Source organism: Populus euphratica, unplaced genomic scaffold (genome assembly GCF_000495115.2).
Source record: "Populus euphratica unplaced genomic scaffold, PopEup_1.0 scaffold9.1, whole genome shotgun sequence".
In the NCBI taxonomy this organism is placed as follows: domain Eukaryota; kingdom Viridiplantae; phylum Streptophyta; class Magnoliopsida; order Malpighiales; family Salicaceae; genus Populus; species Populus euphratica.
The window spans coordinates 2,738,112-2,760,560 of NW_011499857.1; the positions used below are offsets into that span (position 1 = coordinate 2,738,112).

Below are 22,449 nucleotides of genomic sequence, written 5' to 3' on the forward strand. Positions count from 1 at the left end.
AATCATCACAAAAGAGTAATTGATAAGATATAAAATGGGTTTTCAAAAGTTTTGTTTTTTTGGTGTTTTACATTTTTTTCACAATTCTTCTTCTTTTTTTTTTTGTATTTTTGGTTGTGGGAATATATACTTTATGTTATGAACACGTGTTATTACATGGTAGAAATAACAAAAAAATACAACACAAATTAAAAGTACAAGGCTCAAACTAGTAAAGTGCAAAAAAGGGGGATGAAATGGTACAAAATCAAGAATAGAGGGACTGATATGATCTTATGATCAACCTTCCGCCATCGTCTCACCTTAAAATTCCAAAACCAAGAGCTTCCTGTTCTCCTTTCTAATTCTCGAACCTAAAAAAAAAAAAAAAGAGACAAAACATGTCAGTCCTGGGCGACGACGGTCTGGGCTATGATCTAGCCCGGAAGCTTGAAACCCTAGGTATGTGGCGCGCTTGGCTCGGCGACTCTCTCTACTCTAATTTCATTCATTCCCTCTCTTCTCCTGCCTCGTGGCAGTCCTTCATGCGAACCGACGACTCCAAATCAAAGTCCCATTTCCAGCTTCAACTCCGAGCTCGCGCTCTCTTATTCGATAAAGCCAGCGCCTCTCTCTTTCTCAGATCCAACACTGTTGCTGCAGTTTCTAATCTCAATCCAAATTGTCAGTCCAGAATTTTCACTCCCTTTTCTTTTTCTTTTAAAATTTTTTGGAGAGTGACCAGCACTGGTTTGACTGATTTTTCTTTTTTTTCTTAGATTTGCAATTGCATGGTGATGATGTGTACTTCACTCTAGAGGATGAAGATCAACGACGAGAAGGGGGTGGAGCTGGGGCAACCACTAAGGTTTGTTTTGTTTCGTAATTGAATAATGTCGTCAAATCGAGCTAGTAATAATTTGTTTTTACGAGGAGGAACTCAGGCTCACGCCTTTGGTTTCGTGTTAGTAATTTCGTGTTGTATATTTGCTGTCAGAGGTATAAGAACGAAGAATTGCCAGAAACATGGTATACTCAGTTTATGGAAAAGCGTAAACTTAAAAGGCCATATAGGCTATCATTCGGGGACAGAGAGTCGGACAAACGCTCGCCAGAGCAAATGTCTACTTATTTTAGACTTGTTGCTAGGCACAAAAGAAGATGTCAGTATTTGGGCTCTGGAAATTCTAATCTAGAAAGCACTTCAAATATGCGTTCTGGTTCCGTTTTAGATGGGTCTCACTCGGTGGATGATGACTTTGTCTTTTTCCCCGAGACAATGTTTATGTTCAACTGTGTACCCGATAGTGCAATCCCACCAGTAATTAGAGACAATCAGAAAATAGAGTTCCGTGGAGCTTTTGATTCATTGCCTCAGACCAGAAATCCTGTAATGATAGAGAGGCTTGGTATTAGTGTGGAACAAGGTGGGAGTTTACATCGTGGGAAAAATGGGTCTGAAGGTCATAAAAAACTCAGTGAAGAGCAAGCTTTGCAGATGTCTCAAAAGGTAGTAGCCTGTTTGCTAACAAGAGTTGGTTTTGATGGCGCATCAGAAATTCCCATGGAAGTCTTCTCTCAATTGCTTAGGTGTCATATTTCTAAACTAGGCCGTATCTTGAGAGTACTTGCTGATAGCTACAGAAAGCAGTGTTCAGCAGTTGAGCTACTTAAGATGTTTCTCCAAACAGCAGGGCTTAGGTGAGTTTGAAAACCTTGAACCATTTTTCATGGTGTTTTTTTTTTCTTTTTTCTCTCTCTTCTTCTTTCATTTCATGCCATTTCTCTAAACTCCCAAGAAATATTTTGAACACAAAGCTAAATAATCAAGTATAGTTTCTAGGATGTTAATGTTATCAGATGCGACTTTGTTTAACTTGAGTCTTTCTGTAAAGGATTTAAAATGCTCATTTTACTGCATTCGTTCCCTTAGTTACTCATGCAATTGTGCATTTATTTCATCTAATACTCATGATATATTGGTATAAACATTTATGAAGCAAGTTTGCTATTTTTAAGAAGGTGATGACACAAGAAGGCCACATCATGTACCTCCTTTAAAGTTCTAACTAGCAGCATGCTGCAGCTTTTTAAAGGCACGTGTCATGCTGTAGCCCAGTTTGCATGCCATTTTGCTGTTTTTTTTTTTATCCATTGGAAGTCTTCCAAAGTTACCAGCTTCTTGAATGTGTCTTTTGTTTCCAGCTAACTGAAACAATTGTAAGCTACAACAAAAGGCAACTGCACAAACACATAACAAAGTTGTATCCTAGCTAGAAATTATAAAAACGAAATTAGTGGATTTCTCTCATCCATGCCCATGGCCGGTGCTTTGTGCCAAAGGTGTACCTAGTTGACAGTGCCTTTCTTATGACGTGTCCGGTATTTAAGCTCTATAGCCTTATGCCTGATTCTTTTTTTCTTAATCAACATGCCTAATGCTTAAGGCAAGCTTTTAACAACATTTCCCACACTTTTTTTAATATTCAAGAAGTTACTTTTATGTAACATTAACTCCCATACTTAAAAGAAAACTTCATATGTGAAAACTTAAAACTGTCATGATATAATGGATTTTTTGAGCTCTGATTATTCTCAAATCCCCAATCACTTGTGTACAATAGCTATATGTATAATAGTGGTTGGAGAGCAATAAAATTTGTGAAGCGCAAAGGTTTTTCTTGTGAAAATTTCAGTCATTTTAGTATGTTTCCATTTTTGTTTTTTGCCTTCAGAAATGCTTTTATTCCTGCATTTGTTCCTTACTTTGAATGGTTACTTAGCGAGCATGCAACTGCTATCGACCTTCACAGGTTGGTCATATAGTAATTGCAGAGCAACAAATTGAAATACCTTTTGGGCCCATATCAAGTCGATGTGAGGTCAAATGCTTAAATATTTTGATCATGCATTATGAAAAATGAATATATTTGATAGGGAACTTCAATGGCTTTGATAGAGTTGGTTTGATGACCAACAACTAATGTATTGGTCAGACACTTGGCCTTTTACCATGATGACATTTGTTGGCCAATATCCAACATGATCCACCTTTAGCTTGCGTTTGTAGACCAAATTCAAGTTGAAGCAAGCTTTATAGAATGCTCAAATCATGGTTGAACCATGAATGCTGCACATGGGATTTGAAAGGTTGTTAACTTGTGCACTAAGGAAAAGAAAATCAACAGATTGAAGGATGCTGCCCCTACAAGTGAAAAGAGTTCTTCTATGAAGGTGATGAGGGAAACCAGCAAGGTTATTCAGAAGCATCCTCAACAAAAAGATGGAAGTTAAGAATTCCACGCAATGGCCAATAAAATGAAGAAGTTTCTTTAGACCAGATGGAAGTTTGAGAGATACTCTGATGTTTAGTTCTTTATTATGCTTTGGGTTTGGGTTTTTCTGATTTTTCTTTTGTTGGGCGGTCGAGGTTGGGGGAGGGTGTTTGGATTATGTTGGGAATTCTTTTCAGAGGGGCCTTTAAGAGGGTGATAGTGGCAATTGAATTTTGATTCACTATTATGGCATGGACAATCTTTGTCTTGATTTGATTGAAGTGTAGCTGATCCTCAAAATTTTGTTTTCATTTGAGGGTGGTTGGCTCACAAAATCAGAAGGGGTGAGTCTGGAATATTATAATCAGGTTATTACTATGCATGACTCATTTCAGGAATGCTGGTTTTCAAAATTTAACTTTCCTGTACCCGCAGCTTAATGGGGAGATCTTATTTTTCGAGCTATTGGGAGTTGAAATTTAACATCATGACAGATATTTTCTTTCTATTTAAACTATGAAGGCAAGGGGCCTTCATTGTAATAGTTATATATCTTAAATACCTACAGGGCTTCCAAGAGAGAACAAGTTTGAGTATGGTATTCTTCTATGTCAGCCAGACACAAAAGTCTGACATATTTTGGGTTCTCTTAGGTGTCACATTTCCCGTAGTTATCCCAAGGAAAGCAGCATTCCATGAACCAAATGCACCTTCATTTCATTTTGTTTTGTTGTTTTGGGGAAGAGGGTGGTGGTGGAAGGGGATAACTGAAGCTTTTCTACATGTCTGATTTAATCTGAAAGCTTTAGAAAACAGAGATCATGCTTGACTTCCATGCTATTAATTATCAAATGTATGCAATGGAAATCTCCAACCTATCTTGGATCTTTAGAAGCTTCTTTTCTAGTTCCAATATTTTTATAAAGCTAAGCAATCACATTGCTTACCTTTGCATATCCTTAAAAATTCCTCCTCAATGTTTTATATCAAGGTCTTCTATATAGTGTAGCTTTTTATTAGTTTTGTTGTGTCTTTTAGTCAGCCAGAAAACCCAAAACCCTGTTCATCTAATCATCTCTATAAAGTCTTGAATTACTGCTATTAGTCTTGGTGATTTTTTATGGATGAGGTATCATCATTATCATTTAACCCCCTCAATCAATGAGTCTTTCCGCACATTCTCTTAATGTTAAGACTGTTTTGCTTTTGTCTGGCATATACTGCAATGTGTGGTGTGTTAGTGTTTTGATATTTTTCATTATTGTGGCATAGTAGTGTTTGTATTAACCCTAGGATTTAGGCTTGTTTGCATTTAATTGCATGAAGACTTGGTGGTGATTAATTGTTCTGTTGCCTTATCTAGTAACCCCACCTTGCATTTTCATGGTACTATTGATTTTCTATCAGCCCATTATATGTAATAACCACCCCCTTTCCAACCCAATGATTCTGTCTGTTGTAAGTACTTCTGATCTTCCTTCTTTATAAACTTGGTGTTTTGTACTATTCATTTTCTATTATATCCAAGTCTAACATTTTCCCTTTTGCTGCAAGTAATTTGGTCAACTTGATGGAGATTGTTAAGGAAGGTGCTAGAAATACTGCAGAACCAACCCACCAACAAGCACACGGAATCCAATCACAATTTCATTCTCAGCACCAGAATCTTCTTCGACTACCTCAGCAAGTATGCAATATGCATCAATATCTTTGTATTGTAATGCATTTTCCCAGTCTTGACCTTTCTGCTAATTTATTCCTTTTGGTCTCGGGGTTCTTGGGTTGGAGAAACTGATTCAAACTGTTGCTGGAACCTTTCCTTCTGGCATAAATTTGATCACGTGAAGGTTAGCACATTAAAGGAAACAGCTTTTTTCAATTTCTTTTGGTTTGAAAAAATATCCTTACACCAAAGTTGTCCTCAAAAGAGAAGGGTCCTTGTGAGTTTTTATGCAGACATGTTCGATGATTTCCTAGTACTTCATGATTGAACTCCAGTTTTTGACTAGCTGGGCTTCCAATTTTTCATATAAGCTCCCGTGGTTTTTAAAGTTCCAACACTAGAATAGCGGTCACCTCCTAGCCTCAACTGTATTTTGAGATGGTTATTGGAGAAAGTTGCCATGTAACCCTGCCCATTGGGATTGTGTGGAGAGTATTAGTATGGATCCCCTTTACTATCTACAGTACCTGTGGGCTCTAAAAGCTTTTTTGTGTTGACCGTTACATTTCATCATAGTTCTGTAACAATGTTATGATAAGTTGATAACTGGGTTTTGATCTTTGATGAAGCTACAGATCCCAAGACAAATGCATCCACAGATGCAGCCAATGGTTCATCCCCAAAATTTCACATTGCAGCAGCAGCAGCAGCAGTTGGAGAGATTGCGAAGGCGCCAACCATCCACTCCTCGCCCTGGTATGGACGTGGACAAGGACAAGCCTTTGGTACAAGTAAAGGTTGAAAACCCACCGGAATTGCCGTTGGATAATAATGCCTTCAATGCTTTCCATTCCAGACAGCCACAGATGCAGTTCCGGCATCATCAACAAATTGCTGCAATGTCAAATCTCCATGGTCAGCCTAACAATCAGCTCAGGCAGTTGGCATCCCTCCAAGTTCCTCAAATGCAAACATCGTAAGGAGAACAAATTTTGCTAGACTTGTTATGCTTGCTGGACTTCTAAGACACTATGATTTGCATGCAGGAACATGGGTATGGTGAGGGCTCCACCGGTGAAGGTTGAAGGTTTTCAGGAATTGATGGGTGGGGATGCGGCATTAAAACATGACACCGAGGAAAATAAACTAACCTCTCCATCAAGTAAATAACTTATGTAAGTAGTCTACAATATATCCGTGTAGTTCAATTTTTTGTTGTCGTTGTAGGAAATATCAATACATATTCTAATTGAAGCTCTTCGCCAACATTGGGAGTGACATTCATGCCTATACCACTCTTGTATAAGAATGAGTTGGCTTCAGTTGTCCAATGGACAATGACGCACTGTCCAAGTTACACACAGGATTCATTAATTAAATAAAAACTGTTGTGCAGGTCACATGATAATCTTTGGCTTCTGTGAACACCCCATATTCCCCTGGCAACGTAAGGCAAGGCAAGGCAAGGCTCTACCCTGGCAAAGCAAGACGATTTCTCCAAGCAAATTCTGGAAGAAAGGAAGTACATGGAAGACAAGTGAAGGAAGATGGTGTCCCCATGTTGACATTAGGATAAATATTTGACAAGTGTCTTGGGAAGTTGTTTATCATTATGAATCCAAGTGCTAGGTATTTGTCCACCACTAAATATGTAACAAGCATTTGTAATAAAAGCGGATAAATCTATTCTAAAAATAGGAACAACAAATCTCTTTATGATAGAAAGATTTATTTTGCAAGTTTGTTATTACATGTAGCTGTTACAAAAAATTGGACTAATGATGCATGCAATATTTAAATTCTTGATGTAGATGCTACATGGTTTTAATCCTTGTATCCATTGACAAAAAGATCATTCTAAGATGATTACTTGAGAATGAATCAATTTAGATGATTTTATTTTTTAATCTTTCTGACTTGTTCCTAATAAACTAAGAGGCAGAACATATTGAGAAAAATCGGTCATTCACGACCACTAATAAAGGAATTTTTGAAAAGTTAATGATTAGTAATTCTTTTTAGAAATCAAATGGATTTGGTTTTATACAAATGCGAGGAAGGTAATCAAAAAAGAAAGAAGACGAGTTTTTTCTTTTATCACTTAGGAGCGATGCAAGATAAAAGTCTCATGCATGATTTTGAATGAGAGAAAAAAGTGAGGAATTCTCTTTTCGACTCTGATTCTTCCACTCTAGTTGTTTTTCTTTTTGTTTCTTTGAAAGTGGATTTTTTAGCTTCAACCACTTGAATTTTCGATATTTATTTTTATTTCTCATTAAATGAATGGCATCTTTTTTTTAGAAATCCTAGCTATTCTGAGCATGATTATGGAGAATCTTACTGCTATTACTCAAACAAGCATGAAACGTATTCTTGCATATTTATCCATAGGTCAAATTGGATATGTAATTATTGGAATAATTGTTGGAGACTCAAATGGTGGATATGCAAGCATGATAACTTATATGCTCTTTTATATCTCCATGAATTTATAAACTTTTTTCTTGCATTGTATTATTTGATTTACGCATCGTAACTAATAACATTCAAGATTATGCAGAATTATACACAAAAGATCCTTTTTTGGCTCTCTCTTCAACCCTATATCTCTTATCCCTAGGAGGTCTTCCTCCATTAGCAAGTTCTTTAAAAAAACTCTATTTATTCTGGTGCGGATGGCAAACAAGCCTATATTTCTTGGTTTTAATAGGGCTCCTTACGAGTGTTCTTTCTGTCTACTATTATCTTAAAATAATCAAGTTATTAATGACTGGACAAAACCAAGAAATAACCCCTCACATGCTATAGAGGATCCCCTTTAAGTTCAAACAATTCCATCAAATTGAGCATGATTGCATGTGGATAGCATTTACTATATCGGGAATATCAATGAGCCTGATTATTGAAATTGCTGATGATATCTTTTTTTAGCTTCTAGAATCTATTTCTTAGTTTAAGATCCCTTTTACTAACTGGAATAAAAGAATTAGTAAATCTGTTTCGCCTAAAATAGGAATGGGATTGATTGAAAAAGTCTCTTATTTTTATTCTTATTATAAGATCGTGATTGGATCCATACATGTTTGGTAAAAAGAAAAATCTTCTTATTTGAGAATAATAAAAAAAGACAAGTGTTCAATTAGAACAAGAAAACATGACTGAATTTGTCTTAGTTACTCTTTAGGACTGAGTGGATAAAGGGAGGAGCTTTTCGATCGATGAAAAGGGTCCAATGACTTTGAAAGAATTGAACGAGGAGCCGTATGAGATGAAAATCTTATGTACAGTTCTGTAGTGTGGTAGTAAAGGTGACTTATCTCTTAACTTTTCCATTATCACCCCCAAAAAACCAAACTTTACCTTACATTAAGTTGCCAGAGTACGATTAACCTCTAGATTTGAAATCACTACTTATATACCTGGCATTGACCATAATTCACAAGAACATTATGTAGTTTTAATAAGAAGGGGGAGAGTTAAGGATTTACCAGCTGTGAAATATCACATTGTTCGAGAAACCCTAAATGCTGTTGGAGTAAAGGATTGTTCACAAAGACGTTATAGTGCGTTATAGATTCATATCCAAGACTTGTATCATTTAATGATACCATATGAATTGCTAGAAACATGTAAAGTATATGGCTAATTTAATAACAAAAGTTTCATAAAGGGACTGAAGCAGGCTATCATGAGACAAAAGATCTTCTTTTTAAAGAGATTCGATTTAGAACTATTCTACGAACAAGGTCCAATATTGGAATAATTTTAGAGGTTTTCCTTGACTTTATTCATGTCAACAAAACATTTTGAAATGCCTCGACTTTTTTAGTGTAGGTTCGAGTCAAATAATAATGATTCGAATCACTTCCTTTTACATTATTTCAAAAACCTAAGGACTTAATTGTATGGAAATAAAAAATACATAATTTCTAATCCTAACAGGAAAAGGAGGGAAACAAATATTCAATTTAAAGTGAGTAAATAGAATTCTATACTCAATCTCATAGATACATATAGAATTCTGTGGAAAGCCATATTCGATGAAAATCATATGTAAGGCTTGAAGGGAGGTTTTTATATCTTTCAAGATCCACCCTATAATATAAGGTCAAAAGCCAAAATAAATGATTTTATTAGCCCTTATAAAAGAAAAATTGATTCTTGAGAATACCCTGCACGCTTATGTCATGTCGAGGTACTGGAGAAGAAAAAATTACAAAATCCGATCCACTTTATTGTAATTGATTATTTAACATGCTAGTTAACCGTATTTTGAAACACAAAAAAAAATCATTGGCTTATCAAATTCTTCATTGAGCCATAAAAAAGATTCAACAAAAGACAGAAACAAATCCACTATCTGTTTTACATCAAGCAATACGTGGAGTAACTCCCGATATAACAGTAAAAGCAAGAAGTGTAGGCGGATTGACTCATCAAGTTCCCATTAAAATAGGATCCACACAAGAAAAAACACTTGCCATTCATTAGTTATTAGGAGTATCCTAAAAACATCCAGGATGAAATATGGTTTTCAAATTGAGTTCTGAATTGATGGATGCTATCTAAGGGAGTGACGATGCCATATGCAAAAAGGAAGAGACTCATAGAATGGTAGAGGCAAATAGAACTTTTGCACATTTTTGTTAATCCATGAACATGATCTATATCTATATAGACACATATACTTATGGAGCCATACATCTCGATCGAAAAAGAATCAATAGAAAAAGAAAGAATCAGAATTTATCACTATATTTCTCAAAACAAACGAAAAGGAAATGAAATATTAAACATAAATCATGGATCAATTAAGCCCTTTTGGAGATTTGCTTAAGAATAAGAAAGAGGTAAATACCATGGAATAAGGTTTGATCCTATTTATGGGGATTCCGTAAATATCCTATTCTAAAAAAACGAAGAGAAAGTTCAAAACAATTGAGATTTTTTTGAAGATTGGATGCAGTTACTAATTTATGATCTGACATGTATAGAATGAAAACTTCATTCTTAATTCTACAAGAATTTTTATGAAAGCCTTTCATTTGCTTCTCTTCGATGGAAGTTTTATTTTTCCAGAATGTATTCTAATTTTTGGCCTAATTCTTCTAATGATGATCAATTCAACCCCTAATAAAAAACATATGCTTTGGTTATATTTCATCTTTTTAACAAGTTTAGTAATGAGTATAACGACCCTATTATTCCGATAGAGATAAGAACCTATGATTAGCTTTTTGGGAAATTTCCAAACGAACAATTTCAATGAAATCTTTCAATTTTTTATTTTTCTATGTTCAACTCTATGTATTCCTCTATCCATAAAGTACATTGAATATACAGAAATGGCTATAACAGATTTTCTCTTATTCGTATTAACAGCTACTCTAAGAGGAATGTTTTTATATGGTGCTAACGATTTAATAACTATCTTTGTAGCTTCAGAATATTTCAGTTTATGCTCATATCTATTATCTGGATATACCAAGAAAGATGCATGGTCTAGTGAGGTTATTAGGAAATATTTACTCATGGGTGGGGCAAACTCTTCTATTCTAGTTCATGGTTTCTCTTGGCTATGTGGTTCATTATGGGGAGAGATCGAGCTTTAACAAATAATGAATGTTCTTATTAATGCACAAATATAGAACTCCCCGGGAATTTCAATTACGCTTTTATTCATCATTGTAGGAATTTGGTTCAAGCTTTCCCCAGCCCCTTCTCAACAATGAACTCTTAACGTATATAAAGGAATATGGTTCGTTTGAAAAATTCGTACCTCTCTATCTATTTATAAGATGCTTGGATTTTTCAAAACTCTATGGAGAAAATAATGGTGTTTTTATATTTTTTTTCAAGATCATTATTTTATGGTCTAACCAAACATTAAAAATAGTTATTTTTTCATGAAATTTGATTTTCAAATTTTTTTTTTCTAACAAGGCTTGGGTAGAAATTCTCTCTCTCTCTCTCTCTCTTTCTCTAAAGTAGCATGCTTTTTTTCAAATCCAAAACTTCTTGGTCGGTTTGGCTTGAAACAACAAAATTGAACCAACTACCTCATTTGGTTTGTTTGATTTTTGATTTATTTGGTTTAAAAACCAAACAAATTGAAAAACCAATTTTTCTTTTTTTCTTTCAAATTTTATTTTTACAAAATAAAAAAAATAAATTATAAAGTCTGATAAAAATTTTAAAAATTAAATATATAAAACCAAACTAAAATATTTTTACAAGATTCAATCGGGATTATAGTTACTCAAAGTTTCTTAAAAAAATTCAGGATTAAGCAGAGGCGGAACTAAAGGCCTAACATAAAAGATTTTAAAAATTTTCTAAAAACTTTCATATGCTTAAAGACTTGTGAGACCACTTGAGGTTTAAAATGTAGTTACTATTGTAATAGTTTTTGCAGTTGTAGTTTGAAAAAAAATTAATTAAGGAAAATTATTTTTATTTATAGTTGGTTGGATTAAATTATATATCTGGTTAAGGTTATATTTGAAATTGTTATTGAATAAAAAATAATTCAAAAGTTTTTGATTAAAATCATGGTTGAAAGTGATGTTACTAGTAAAATATTTAAAAAAAACTTGTACTAATTTATTAGTTTGCAATTACATTAATGTGCATTGGATTATCAATCCATCATAACTAAAACAATTAGACATTATGATTTTACTTTTATTATTTTATTAAACTAGCTGCAATCTTATCAAAAACATAATTTATTTGAGAAGGTCTCTAGTATCCATGACTTTGCGAATATGAAATGACATCAGTTAAAAAATTATTTGGGACAAAATTAGGATGATGATCACATTCTGTAAATATCATATCTTCCCGTGACTTTCTTTTAATATAGTAATGTAGTGTTGTTAATGCCACTATGATCTGAGCTTGTGTTTTGGAAGGACACACGAGTATGTTTTGCAAAGTTCTCAATCAATTTTTCCGCACTCCAAATATACATTCCATCATACAGTGTATTGACGAGTGTGGATGATTGAATACTTTATCTTAACTTCTTGGTTGTCATCATTAATAAAATTCTAGCAAGTTATATTCCTTATCATTATATGAACCTAAATTCCCTATTTATTTGCATATCCAGAATCTGCTAAATAATATCTGCTATGATAACAAGTAATAAATTTACAAGGTATTCCCTAACGAAAGATTAGAGCTTCATCATAAAATAACATTAAATTTTTCTTATGTTATTACCTTCTAGTGGCTTTAGAAATTTGATGCTAGGATTGTCAATTGCCTCAAGAGAAATACGCATGTCATAAACACTATTTTCCCATCTAATTCAAAAAAATATGAATTGCATATCAAAGTTATACACAACTATTACATTTTGAGTCAATACACCTTTCTTGTCAATAAATAGAATTTGATTTTTTTCATATACATAAGCACACACGTGTGTGCTATTAATAGCTCTTTCACAATTCTACATGAAGAAAAAAAAGATGCATCACTTTTTAAATGATTGAAAAAAATTTATCTAAATGATAAAGAAATATATTAGTGTTACCTTGAAATGAGTCATATATCTTGAATTTGTTGCAATTCCCCATGGTATGCTTTTAAATTCAGGGTTTTATGATTTTATAACATCTACTATGAGTGAACATATTGTTCTCAAAACTTTATTAAAGTATCCACTAGCATTTTTACTTGAATTCTAAAATCTTTCTTAAACCTCTTTATTTGAAGTGCTTAATGCTAATGTATACAAAAGCATTGTCCTATTTTTAATAACACTCATCATTCTCAAAGCTTTTAGCTTATATTGTGTTTGTAAATCATAGCACAAGCTTTAAAATATCATTGCATTCATCCTAAACATGTTTATATATCTTTTCTGATGTCCTTGCATGAAACCATATAAGGTTCTTTATATATATAATTATTATAATACATGGAGAGAGCTCCAACCATATACACTACTACTAGTTTATGATGATCTGTGCCTCTAAAATAGCTTACCACCTTATCATTATCATTTTTGTTGTCGTCATTATCATTTATATTGTTACCATTATCACCACCACCACCACCACCACTAGTAACATAATTATCAACACGATTTATTACATTATCATAATCCTTATCAAATGTATCTTTGAATAGAGTATTGAATTATTTGGCCTTTATATCTACAATGATAGATATAAATTTTTAAAAAATCCATTCACATGGATAAATAAAACAAAGATTTTATATGTTTGATTCAAAATTTATTACTTGAACGGCTTCCTCAAATTAAAAATATAAAATTTTACTTTAAAATTTATTATTATTCTTTATATAGATTTGATCACATAAATCATGAATGTTTTGACAAAAAGTATATTTAGCCAGCTTTTTCACCATATGCAAATAAATAGTCGGAATCCAAAGTCATTAAAGAAGAAGAAAAATATATAAAATAGTCATCTATTGTCATTTTGTATTAGCCTTTGCAATAAAAAGCTCAAGAAAGGTCCAAAACATTGCAATTTTATAACATTTTTAGGCCTACTAATAATATAAGAATTCAAAAATGATTTAAAACTACAGTCAAATGTGTAATTTGTTGAATGACAAATTAAAATATAAAATTTATATTATAATCTGGTTAGGTATGTTTTAATATGAGTTTGAAAATATAAAACTATTATTTATCTATAACAATGAAAAGAGAATAAGTTACCTTAAGACTATATATATATATAAACTTACCAATATGCAACATTTATACAGGAAAAGATGCAAGTTTAGTCAATATTTCAAATGCAAATTCATCCAAACTACAATAAAATAAAATAAAATAAAATGTGATACCCACATAACTATAAAGACTATTTATTTGTGATACCCCACACATTTGCATAACAACATTTAAAGTAGGCAGCCCCACATAAACATTTTCAAACAAGCTTTTAAAGCAGGCAATGTGCCAAGAATAGCTAAACATAAGTACCCTTTTTATTCCATACAAAAATAAAATAACCTGGCAAACCATAATAGAAATGGAAGAAAACCACAACTAAAATTTCAATGAATAAAAATAAATTGGGAAAGAAAGAGATTAGAACCACGAGTGCTTATAAGAATTATCAATACCAGATCAACGGCTCCTGCAATAATAAATAGAGATATAGTTTTAAAAATAAATTGGATTTGATATTTTTAAGAACAAGCATGTTTTGAAATATTAAAATCAAAATCTACCTATATTTTTATGCGAAAACACTAGCCCGGACCCGAAAAGAAGGACCTTCAGGACTTAAACAAACATATTTGGCGGTGATTTGTGTAAATCTTGGTTGTCGGTTGTTGATGGTAGTTTGTGTAATTCCGGTGATGGTTTGTGGGTTTCGCAATGTTTGTGGCCTAAATAAATAGAGGTTGTTGAAAAAGAGATTAAGAAGAGTGGACGATGAGAATAATTGTTTTACTGAGCAGGGAAGAGAGGATTTGTGATCAACAAAAAGAAAAAGAAAGAAAAGAGAAGAAAACGTCTTCTATCTTGAAGTACTTTTTACACAGGAATTTTAAAAGCAGATGAAGCCTGCTTTTTTGATTAACTCGTGGCCGGCTTCAATTACTTTCTGCACAAGAATTTTAAAAGTAGGTGAAGCATGCTTTTGATTAAACTTGTGGTTGGACCACGTTTTGACATGAATCCCCCCTTCTTAAACCTGTGTTATTGTGGTGAAACTGCACCACACTTTCTACTACCAAAACAATCACCCTCGTAGTCACGCCACTTTTGCCACGGAAAGAGGTTCTATTAATTAATTCCGTGCAACTGTTACTCTGAAAAAGATTCCGCTCCTTTTCCTCTTCTCTACTCAATGCAGCAGCAGCAGAAGCACCACCGTCACAAGGGTCGTCCACGAAAGCCGTTGATCGAGCTCCAACCGGGTCAGGTTGCATTCCGAGTAGTCTGTCATGTTTCGAAAATCGGTGGTCTCATCAGCCACTCCAGCTCCGTAATATCCCCAATCTGGCTTGAAGCCGGTTGCCTAGTTCACTGCGAGGAGGCGGTGAAGGGGTCGGAGCACCGGGTAATAGTGGTGGTGGGGTCCGCGTCCCCAGAGAGGAAAATTGCGGTGGGTGAAGGTGAGACGGTGGAAGTGTCTGGAGCGCAGGAGGCGGTGGTTAGGGTTTTAGAGAGGATGTGGAGGGGGGATGGGAAGAAGGATGGTGGTGAATACGAGGGTTATTGTGGACTTTTGGCCAATACGTCGCAGATTGGTGCCGTTGTGGGTAGAGAAGGCAGGGATATCAAGAGAATGAAGAGAACTAGTGGAGCCCATATCTGGATTCTCCCGGCTCCTCTATGCGCTTTGAAGGAAGATCAATTAATTCAGGTTTAATTCTTCTGTTTTCTTGTCCTACAGATTTGTCCTATAATCATTCATGATAAATTTTGTGTTTTTGTAGGAGAGAAATATAATTTTTTACATCACAGTTTAAGAAAATAAAATCTTTTATATTATCAGAAATGATATTTGAAAAAATTGGTGTTTGAAAAAAAAAAAACAAAGATTGCAGGCAGTAGCGCTATGGCTGTAAAGAAAGCAGTGATTGCTGTAACTAGCTGCCTTCAAGATTATCCTCCATGCGAGAAGGATGAAGTGGGTTTAGGACTTGGAGCTGTTAGGAGAAGGAGAAGTGGTTCCTCTGGTGATCCAAATGCTGAATTCTCTCCTCATTCGTGTTCCCTGCTACCCACATATTCTGAAAATATTGCAACTGATGGAGACCATAAGAAACCTAATGAACAGTCACAAGTTCAATTTAGGATGATCTGCTCCCATGGTGCAGCTGGGATCATCATAGGCAAGGGAGGGTCTGTAGTCAGAGCTCTGCAAAATAAAACTGGTGCTTCTATCATCTTTGCTCCTCCTATAACCAACTCCGATGACCGTCTAGTTACTGTTTCTGCATTGGAGAACCTTGAATCATCCCACTCTCCTGCACAGAATGCACTTCTTCTTGTCTTTGCTAGATCTATTGAGCATGACATTGATAGAGCTCGTTCCTTGGGCTTGATTGAGGAAATTACCGTGACAGCAACCCTCCTGCTGCCATCAAATAGGGTCTCTTGTTTGATTGGAAGAGGAGGTAGGGTAGATTCAGAAATGATAGGAACAACTGGTGCTGATATACAGATAATGCAAGGGGACCAATTCTTTGATTTCGCTTCAGAGAATGATGCAGTGGTGCAGGTGCAATTTTTATCTTCTAACTTTTTTTTTATTTGTTTTCAAGTTATTGTGACATTAAAAGGATTTTAGTATACAACATAAACCGGGTTGAAGTATGTTATTGAGTCTAATAATCATTGCTTAATGTGATTTTTGCTGCTGCCGTGATTTGTGCTTGTAATCATTTATCTGCTCCTCTCCCTCCAAGAACAATCAACACTTCATCATCACCTGTCGTTGTCATCATCCAGTTTGGTTAGCAAATTTCACCTCTTCTTGTTACATTTTCAAAGCTCTACCAGTTCTCTGCGCATCGATTGTATGTGGATGTTTTTTTTTTTCATTTATCTTATTATATAAAAATTTGATGTTTTTGTTGTTTGTTATGTAGGTAAGCAATATTTTAAATGTACCAAGAATTCTGTCACTTATCGTTTGCCTTTTATTCTTTGATATTGCCTCATTTCAAAGTAGGGAATGTTTCTTGATCATCCAGGATGAAAACTGGTATAGAACTATAGATAGATACTGGGATGTTTATACCTTGGAATGGAGTGTGATCAGCCAACATGGTAAAGTATTTGGAGCTTCTATTGAAGATTTATGTCCATTTTTTTGTTTGAATTCCCAGTCCCGTATCTACCTGGTTAAAATCTTCGGTACCACCTAACTAGCGATTTATTCCCAAACTGTTATATGTTTTGCAGATTACTGGCAAGGAGAAAAATGTACAGAATGCTCTGTTTCAAGTTACCTGTAAACAAAGGATTAGTAATCCTTTTTAGAAATCGAATGGATTCGGTCTTATACATACGCAAGGAAGGTAATCAAAAAAGAAAGAAGATGAGTTCTTCTTTCTTTTATCACTTAGGAGCCGTGCGAGATAAAAGTCTCATGCACGGTTTTGAATGAGAGAAAGAAGTGAGGAATCCTCTTTTCGACTCTGACTCTCCTACTCCAGTCATTGCTTTTCTTTCTGTTACTTCGAAAGTAGCTGCTTCAGCTTCAGCCACTCGAATTTTCGATATTCCTTTTTATTTCTCATCAAACGAATGGCATCTTCTTCTGGAAATCCTAGCTATTCTGAGCATGATAGTGGGGAATCTCATTGTTTTTATTTCTCATCAAATGAATGGCATCTTCTTCTGGAAATCCTAGCTATTCTGAGCATGATAGTGGGGAATCTCATTGCTATTACTCAAACAAGCATGAAACGTATGCTTGCATATTCGTTTGTTTAATGAAAAATAAATATATGCATCTATTAAAATAAACTTAGGAGCGTATGCATGAATAAACATAGTTTTTTAAGCAATGTTCATTACCTAATTAAGAAAAAGCCAATTTGACTTTAGTGTGACTTCTTTTTTGTGTAATATTGAGTCGATAACATATTGAACAATCTCGATTAATCTAGGTTAATCATTAAATTTGTAACACAGGTCATGGATGCAATCTGACACGACTAAAAGATTGATGTCTTCTCCCAAGTGCAGGAGTGTCGAAGTAATAAATAATCCGGCAAGACCGGGGTCGAACCACAGGGAGGTTAATTGTTCAAATTATAAATAACAATAATATAACAACAACAACAACAACAACAACAATAATAATAGTAGTAGTAATACTAAAAATAGTAGTAATAGTAGTAATAATAATAACAATAATAATAGTAGTAGTAATACTAAAAATAGTAGTAATAGTAGTAATAATAATAACAATAATAATAGTAGTAGTAGTAGTAGTAGTAGTAGCAGTAATAATAACAATAATAACAATATGAAATATCCATATTGAAAATTCTCTCCAACCCCTATAGGAAATATTAGGAAAAAAAATTAAACTCAAACGATAGAAAAGAAACATTTTGAAAACCATAAGATCCAAAATAAAAAAATTTACTGTAGGTTGTGATAATATTAATGACATCTTGGTTATATTTTCATTTGTTGTGCCTATAAACTTATATATATAGCTATGTAGCCTTTCAAATTATCATCATAATACAAACATATAATTCTTTGTACAAACATACAACTATCAGAACCTCTCCCTCTCCCTAGGGCATGATTATTATTTTAGTCCATTTGTTTACGAGCTTTTCGATTATTTTTTGATCTTTTTCTCTACTATAACTACTTTGTCAAGTTGTTTTCCACGTATTCTCAAGAAATGATATAATCATTAGGTTCATTGTAGGGACCACTACATGTATTTTCATATACGACCTAAGTTTACATTCGATTCATAAGCTTCTAGGTTGCTTAGGTCATTATATTTGGTAGGATCGATTGACAAAGCTTGTCGATATTTTTTTTATTTTTTTTATTCATATAAAGTATTCGGGTCAGCTTGTACGCATCTCGACTAATCCTTATAGGCCGTATAGTTAACGACCAGGTAAATCTCTAGTGGCTATAATATTAGCAACCTCAGGACTCAATCCTGAGACCACAAGGGGAGTAAACTGATTAGTTAAAGCTCACCCAATATAATTAGCTTCTTACTAGTTTTTTACTACTGTTTTTCAGAAATTTTTCTTTTTATTAATTAGGTTTATTTTGTCTAATTTCATCTTTATAATAAAGTTTTCTCTTTTGATATTTTGTTTTTTTTTTTTGTGATCGCTTATTGATCAATTTCTCATGAAAGGTGTCAAACAACTAAAGTTTCAAAATGTGCCATAGAATAATATGCCACTAAAACAATAGTGTTGTCACTTAGGTTGACCTTTAAGTTTCAAACTAATTATTTTTCACATTGGTTTATTTGTTTTTATCATATTTATGAGCTAAATTGTATCAAATTCAAGGTTTTTTTTTTCTGTTAATTGCAATCACATGATATATCATCCTAAATATTAAATTATAAAATAAACTAAAAACATGGTAGAAACATGACATATCATACTAAATATTAGAAAATAAATTTTAAAAAATCAAAGGTTTTTACATTGTGGCCTAAAGCTTCATTTTGTTCACATTTCCATCCCTGAATTAGAGAGGGTAGAGAGAGTTGCTTGAAAACATGAGAGAGAAAAAAATTATCAATTAACCATATTTTGACGACTAAAAAAATTCATTTTTGGTGTCAATGAATTTCATTTTATAAAAAGAGTTTTATTAAAGGTTTTTTAATCATAATGTTTCAAAAGTAGACTGGGAATAAAGATTATTTTTTTATTTAGGAGAAAGTATTTGCTTTTGGATAGATTAAACATTGTGTTGAGGTTAGATACAAATTTATTGAGATTATAAGGTTTGCCTTGGAAGTTTATAGATGAAATTATGCTCGAAAAACTAACTTTTTCTTAAAAAAAAAGGACTCTCTAATCCAGCAAGATTCCCCTACCATTGTAGGCAATTCATTAACTATTTTCCTTTAAGAAATAACATAAAATGTGTGGCATGTTATGACCCTTCATTTTTATTTTTATTTCAAATTAAATTAAATTGATTTAAAAATAATTAACTAAAAATATATTAGATACATAATTTTTTTTCTTTTTATTAAATGTGAGAGATTTCTTGGACATCTATTATATCCATTAAGAACATGGCTTATCAAAGAGAAGAGTATAAAAAGAAAAACTCATATAAGTCAAAAAAACTAACTACCCAAATAAACCACATAAAATAGTGATAGACCCTAAATGATAAAAATTATAACTAGATAACTAAGTTATCTTCTCTAAAAGTTCATTGCTTCAACAAATAATCTACAACATGATTCTTCTCTCTATAAACATGTTCTAAACACATAATATAAGACTTGTTATAGGCATTGGAAATATCATTGAATTTAGTTTACAAGTACCAAGGTTGTATAATATTTTTTCCTTCAATCTAAGTAATAGCATAGCAAAAATTTGATTTCATAACTTATTGATTTATTGGCTTCATTAGATTCAATATTACTTGTGAAACAAAAAAAATGCAAAGGAATTGCCCTTCATGATCTTTAAGAACACTATCAATTCCTAAAGGCCTTGGTTTGTCATTTGAAAAAAGCATACTTATAAAAGTGGCAGCCAAGAAGAATCATTTTTCATATTTGTCTTGTTAGTCAACATAAAAATATAATTTGATGAACAAAATAAATTTAATCTCGTATAACAGAAACTCCCATCATTATATTTTGTCCAAATAACAACATGATGAAAAAAATAATAATGCACAACATCCTACTATATTTATTTCTCATGAAAAACTAGGTTGTTACAAGCATTGCAAAGACCAAGTTATACCAAGGAAGAACAACCATTTTTTTTTTGGCAGAAATCCCCATTGTTCCATAATAAAAAAAAAAATTTCTAGGATTAAGAATCTCTAAGGTAAGATCAATTATTTGCTTGACCAACCTACTACCCATGACCATAACCTCCAAACCATTTCATAGCAAAGTAAAATATGAGTTATGGTTTCAATCTTTTTTTTTTTTACAAAAAAAAACTGTTTAAATCACAACATTGTAACATATTTCGTCATACAAAAAATTTTTATAAGTAATTTATTCAAGATATAAAAGCATGGATAAATCTCTACCTTTGAAGGAGCACCAATGTACCATATATTTTATCATATATTTGATCGAAAAGGTTTTTACTTTTTTCAAAATAAATGACTAACCCAAAAAAAAAAGGGAACAACTTTGAACTAAAAAGGGTTTAATCATGTTACCAAAGATTCCCCCCCCATAACCATTCAAACGTTGTTTTATTTTTATGTTATTTAATACATTGACATTAAAATTATCAAAATTTTATTTTTTAAATTAAAACTTTGCTTTAGAATTATGGTAAGATGTTGTCTAGAAAAAAATATTTTGGTAAGTATTTCTGAAAAAAGATTAAGCACATTAATGAGATAAATGGATATTAATTAGAGAAATACCTTTTTTATTATTATTTGATATTGTCTATTTTTTATGTGTTTTAATTGCTTTTAATTTTTATTAAATGGATGGAATATAGGAAAAAGTTAGATTTTTTTTTTTGTTGAAACTGAAAATTAGTTTGTTTTAATGAGATTTAAATTATTACTCTCCTTAAAAAAAATTATAATAAAATAAAATAAAAACTTAAGAATTCACTGCAATATAAGATTGAATAGCTTAATTTAGATCTATTTCTTAGCTTCACGGCTTGATGTTTAATTAGCGTTAATAAGGTGGTCTATATAATCTTTAATATATTTTATTAAATATATGCATTCAATTTTTAGTTGACAATTAATATTTGTCTTACAACTAAAAAAATATATTAGAGATGTTTGTATGTTATATATTTTACATTATTTTTTTTAATTCGGTTCGCAGTGGAGCATTGGCCAGTTATTTAGAAAAAAACTAATTTACATCACTAATTAAATATGAAAATTTTTTAAGAAGTAATTTAAATTTGTTATATTGTTGAAAAGTGCTTGTGTGTGTGTGTATTATTCATGTTTTTTCTTTATTTGGAAAATAATTGAAAACTTGTATTGGAAACCATAGAGAACCTTTAAATTATGTTTTTCAAACTCTATATAAATTTGAAAAACTAGTTTTTCAAAGTTTTTTGGATGAAGAAATATTGTATTTAAACAAGAAGTTTTGTCTTTTTTTAACTCTACTTTAATTTCTAGAAAATTAGAGTATTACATTATTTCTAAACTGTTTTTTAAATTCCTTTGTTTTCTTCCAATAGAATATGTGCTTCTAGAAAGACAAAAAATCGTATGTTCTATAATTGTGATGATAACGCAACAAATGATTGGTGGATTCAGTAATATCACTGCAGAATGAGCAAGAACTTCCTGTTTGTTCTATAATTCCTACCCGATATGGAGAAACTTAAGTTGGAAGCTTTTCAACCTTTGAGGACAATGTGCTTCAATACATTAACATAAACTAAACTTTACGGGGGAAAGTATTGTAGTATTTTTTATTTTTTATCCTCTTACAAATTATCATTAATTGAAATAATGATTTTTTAAAAAAATTTAGCTTGGTCATGAAATCTTTTTTTTTCTTTGTTTTTTTTTAATCCAAATAAACACTCAAATGTTTTAAATTTTTTGAAAAAATTTGATTCAAAGATAAAAGACCAAAATAAAAACATGAGTAAAATAAATGGTGAACTTGAATTTCATTTAGGAAATTCATTTTAATTCCTTATTATTTTTAGATATTGGATAGTTCATCTTTTTAGTTGTTCCAAAATCAATTTTTGTGTTAAATTTTATTTTTTTATTTTTTAGTTCTATTTTTATAAAAGGAGAAAGAAGCTCATTGGATTGGATGTCTATGTAGAGAGATAAAGTATCCATTTTTTTTACTATTC

At 32.4% G+C, this 22,449-nt stretch overlaps 2 protein-coding genes across 7 annotated transcripts; both read left to right on the forward strand.

The window, feature by feature from the left end:
* Positions 1–319: 319 nt before the first annotated feature.
* On the forward strand, positions 320–6,600 carry LOC105123817 (transcription initiation factor TFIID subunit). Of its 2 annotated transcripts, none has more exons than XM_011023557.1 (7): positions 320–663; positions 759–847; positions 977–1,680; positions 4,809–4,941; positions 5,547–5,893; positions 5,964–6,092; positions 6,314–6,600. In XM_011023557.1, exons 1-6 carry the CDS (start codon positions 381–383, stop codon positions 6,085–6,087), a joined length of 1,680 nt encoding a protein of 559 aa, XP_011021859.1. In that variant the 5' UTR covers positions 320–380; the 3' UTR covers positions 6,088–6,092; positions 6,314–6,600. The 2 variants fall into 2 exon arrangements, with proteins under 2 accessions (XP_011021859.1, XP_011021860.1); XM_011023558.1 differs by having other exon boundaries at positions 5,553–5,893.
* Positions 6,601–14,171: 7,571 nt separating this feature from the next.
* LOC105123818 (RNA-binding KH domain-containing protein) lies at positions 14,172–17,075 on the forward strand. 5 transcript variants are annotated; one of them, XM_011023560.1, is made up of 4 exons: positions 14,172–15,287; positions 15,465–16,148; positions 16,624–16,699; positions 16,835–16,900. In XM_011023560.1, exons 1-4 carry the CDS (start codon positions 14,769–14,771, stop codon positions 16,885–16,887), a joined length of 1,332 nt encoding a protein of 443 aa, XP_011021862.1. In that variant the 5' UTR covers positions 14,172–14,768; the 3' UTR covers positions 16,888–16,900. The 5 variants fall into 5 exon arrangements, with proteins under 5 accessions (XP_011021862.1, XP_011021861.1, XP_011021864.1 ...); XM_011023562.1 differs by lacking the exon at positions 16,835–16,900 and adding an exon at positions 16,313–16,382 and having other exon boundaries at positions 14,354–15,287; XM_011023559.1 differs by lacking the exon at positions 16,835–16,900 and having other exon boundaries at positions 16,624–16,828.
* The last annotated feature ends 5,374 nt before the right edge of the window (positions 17,076–22,449 follow it).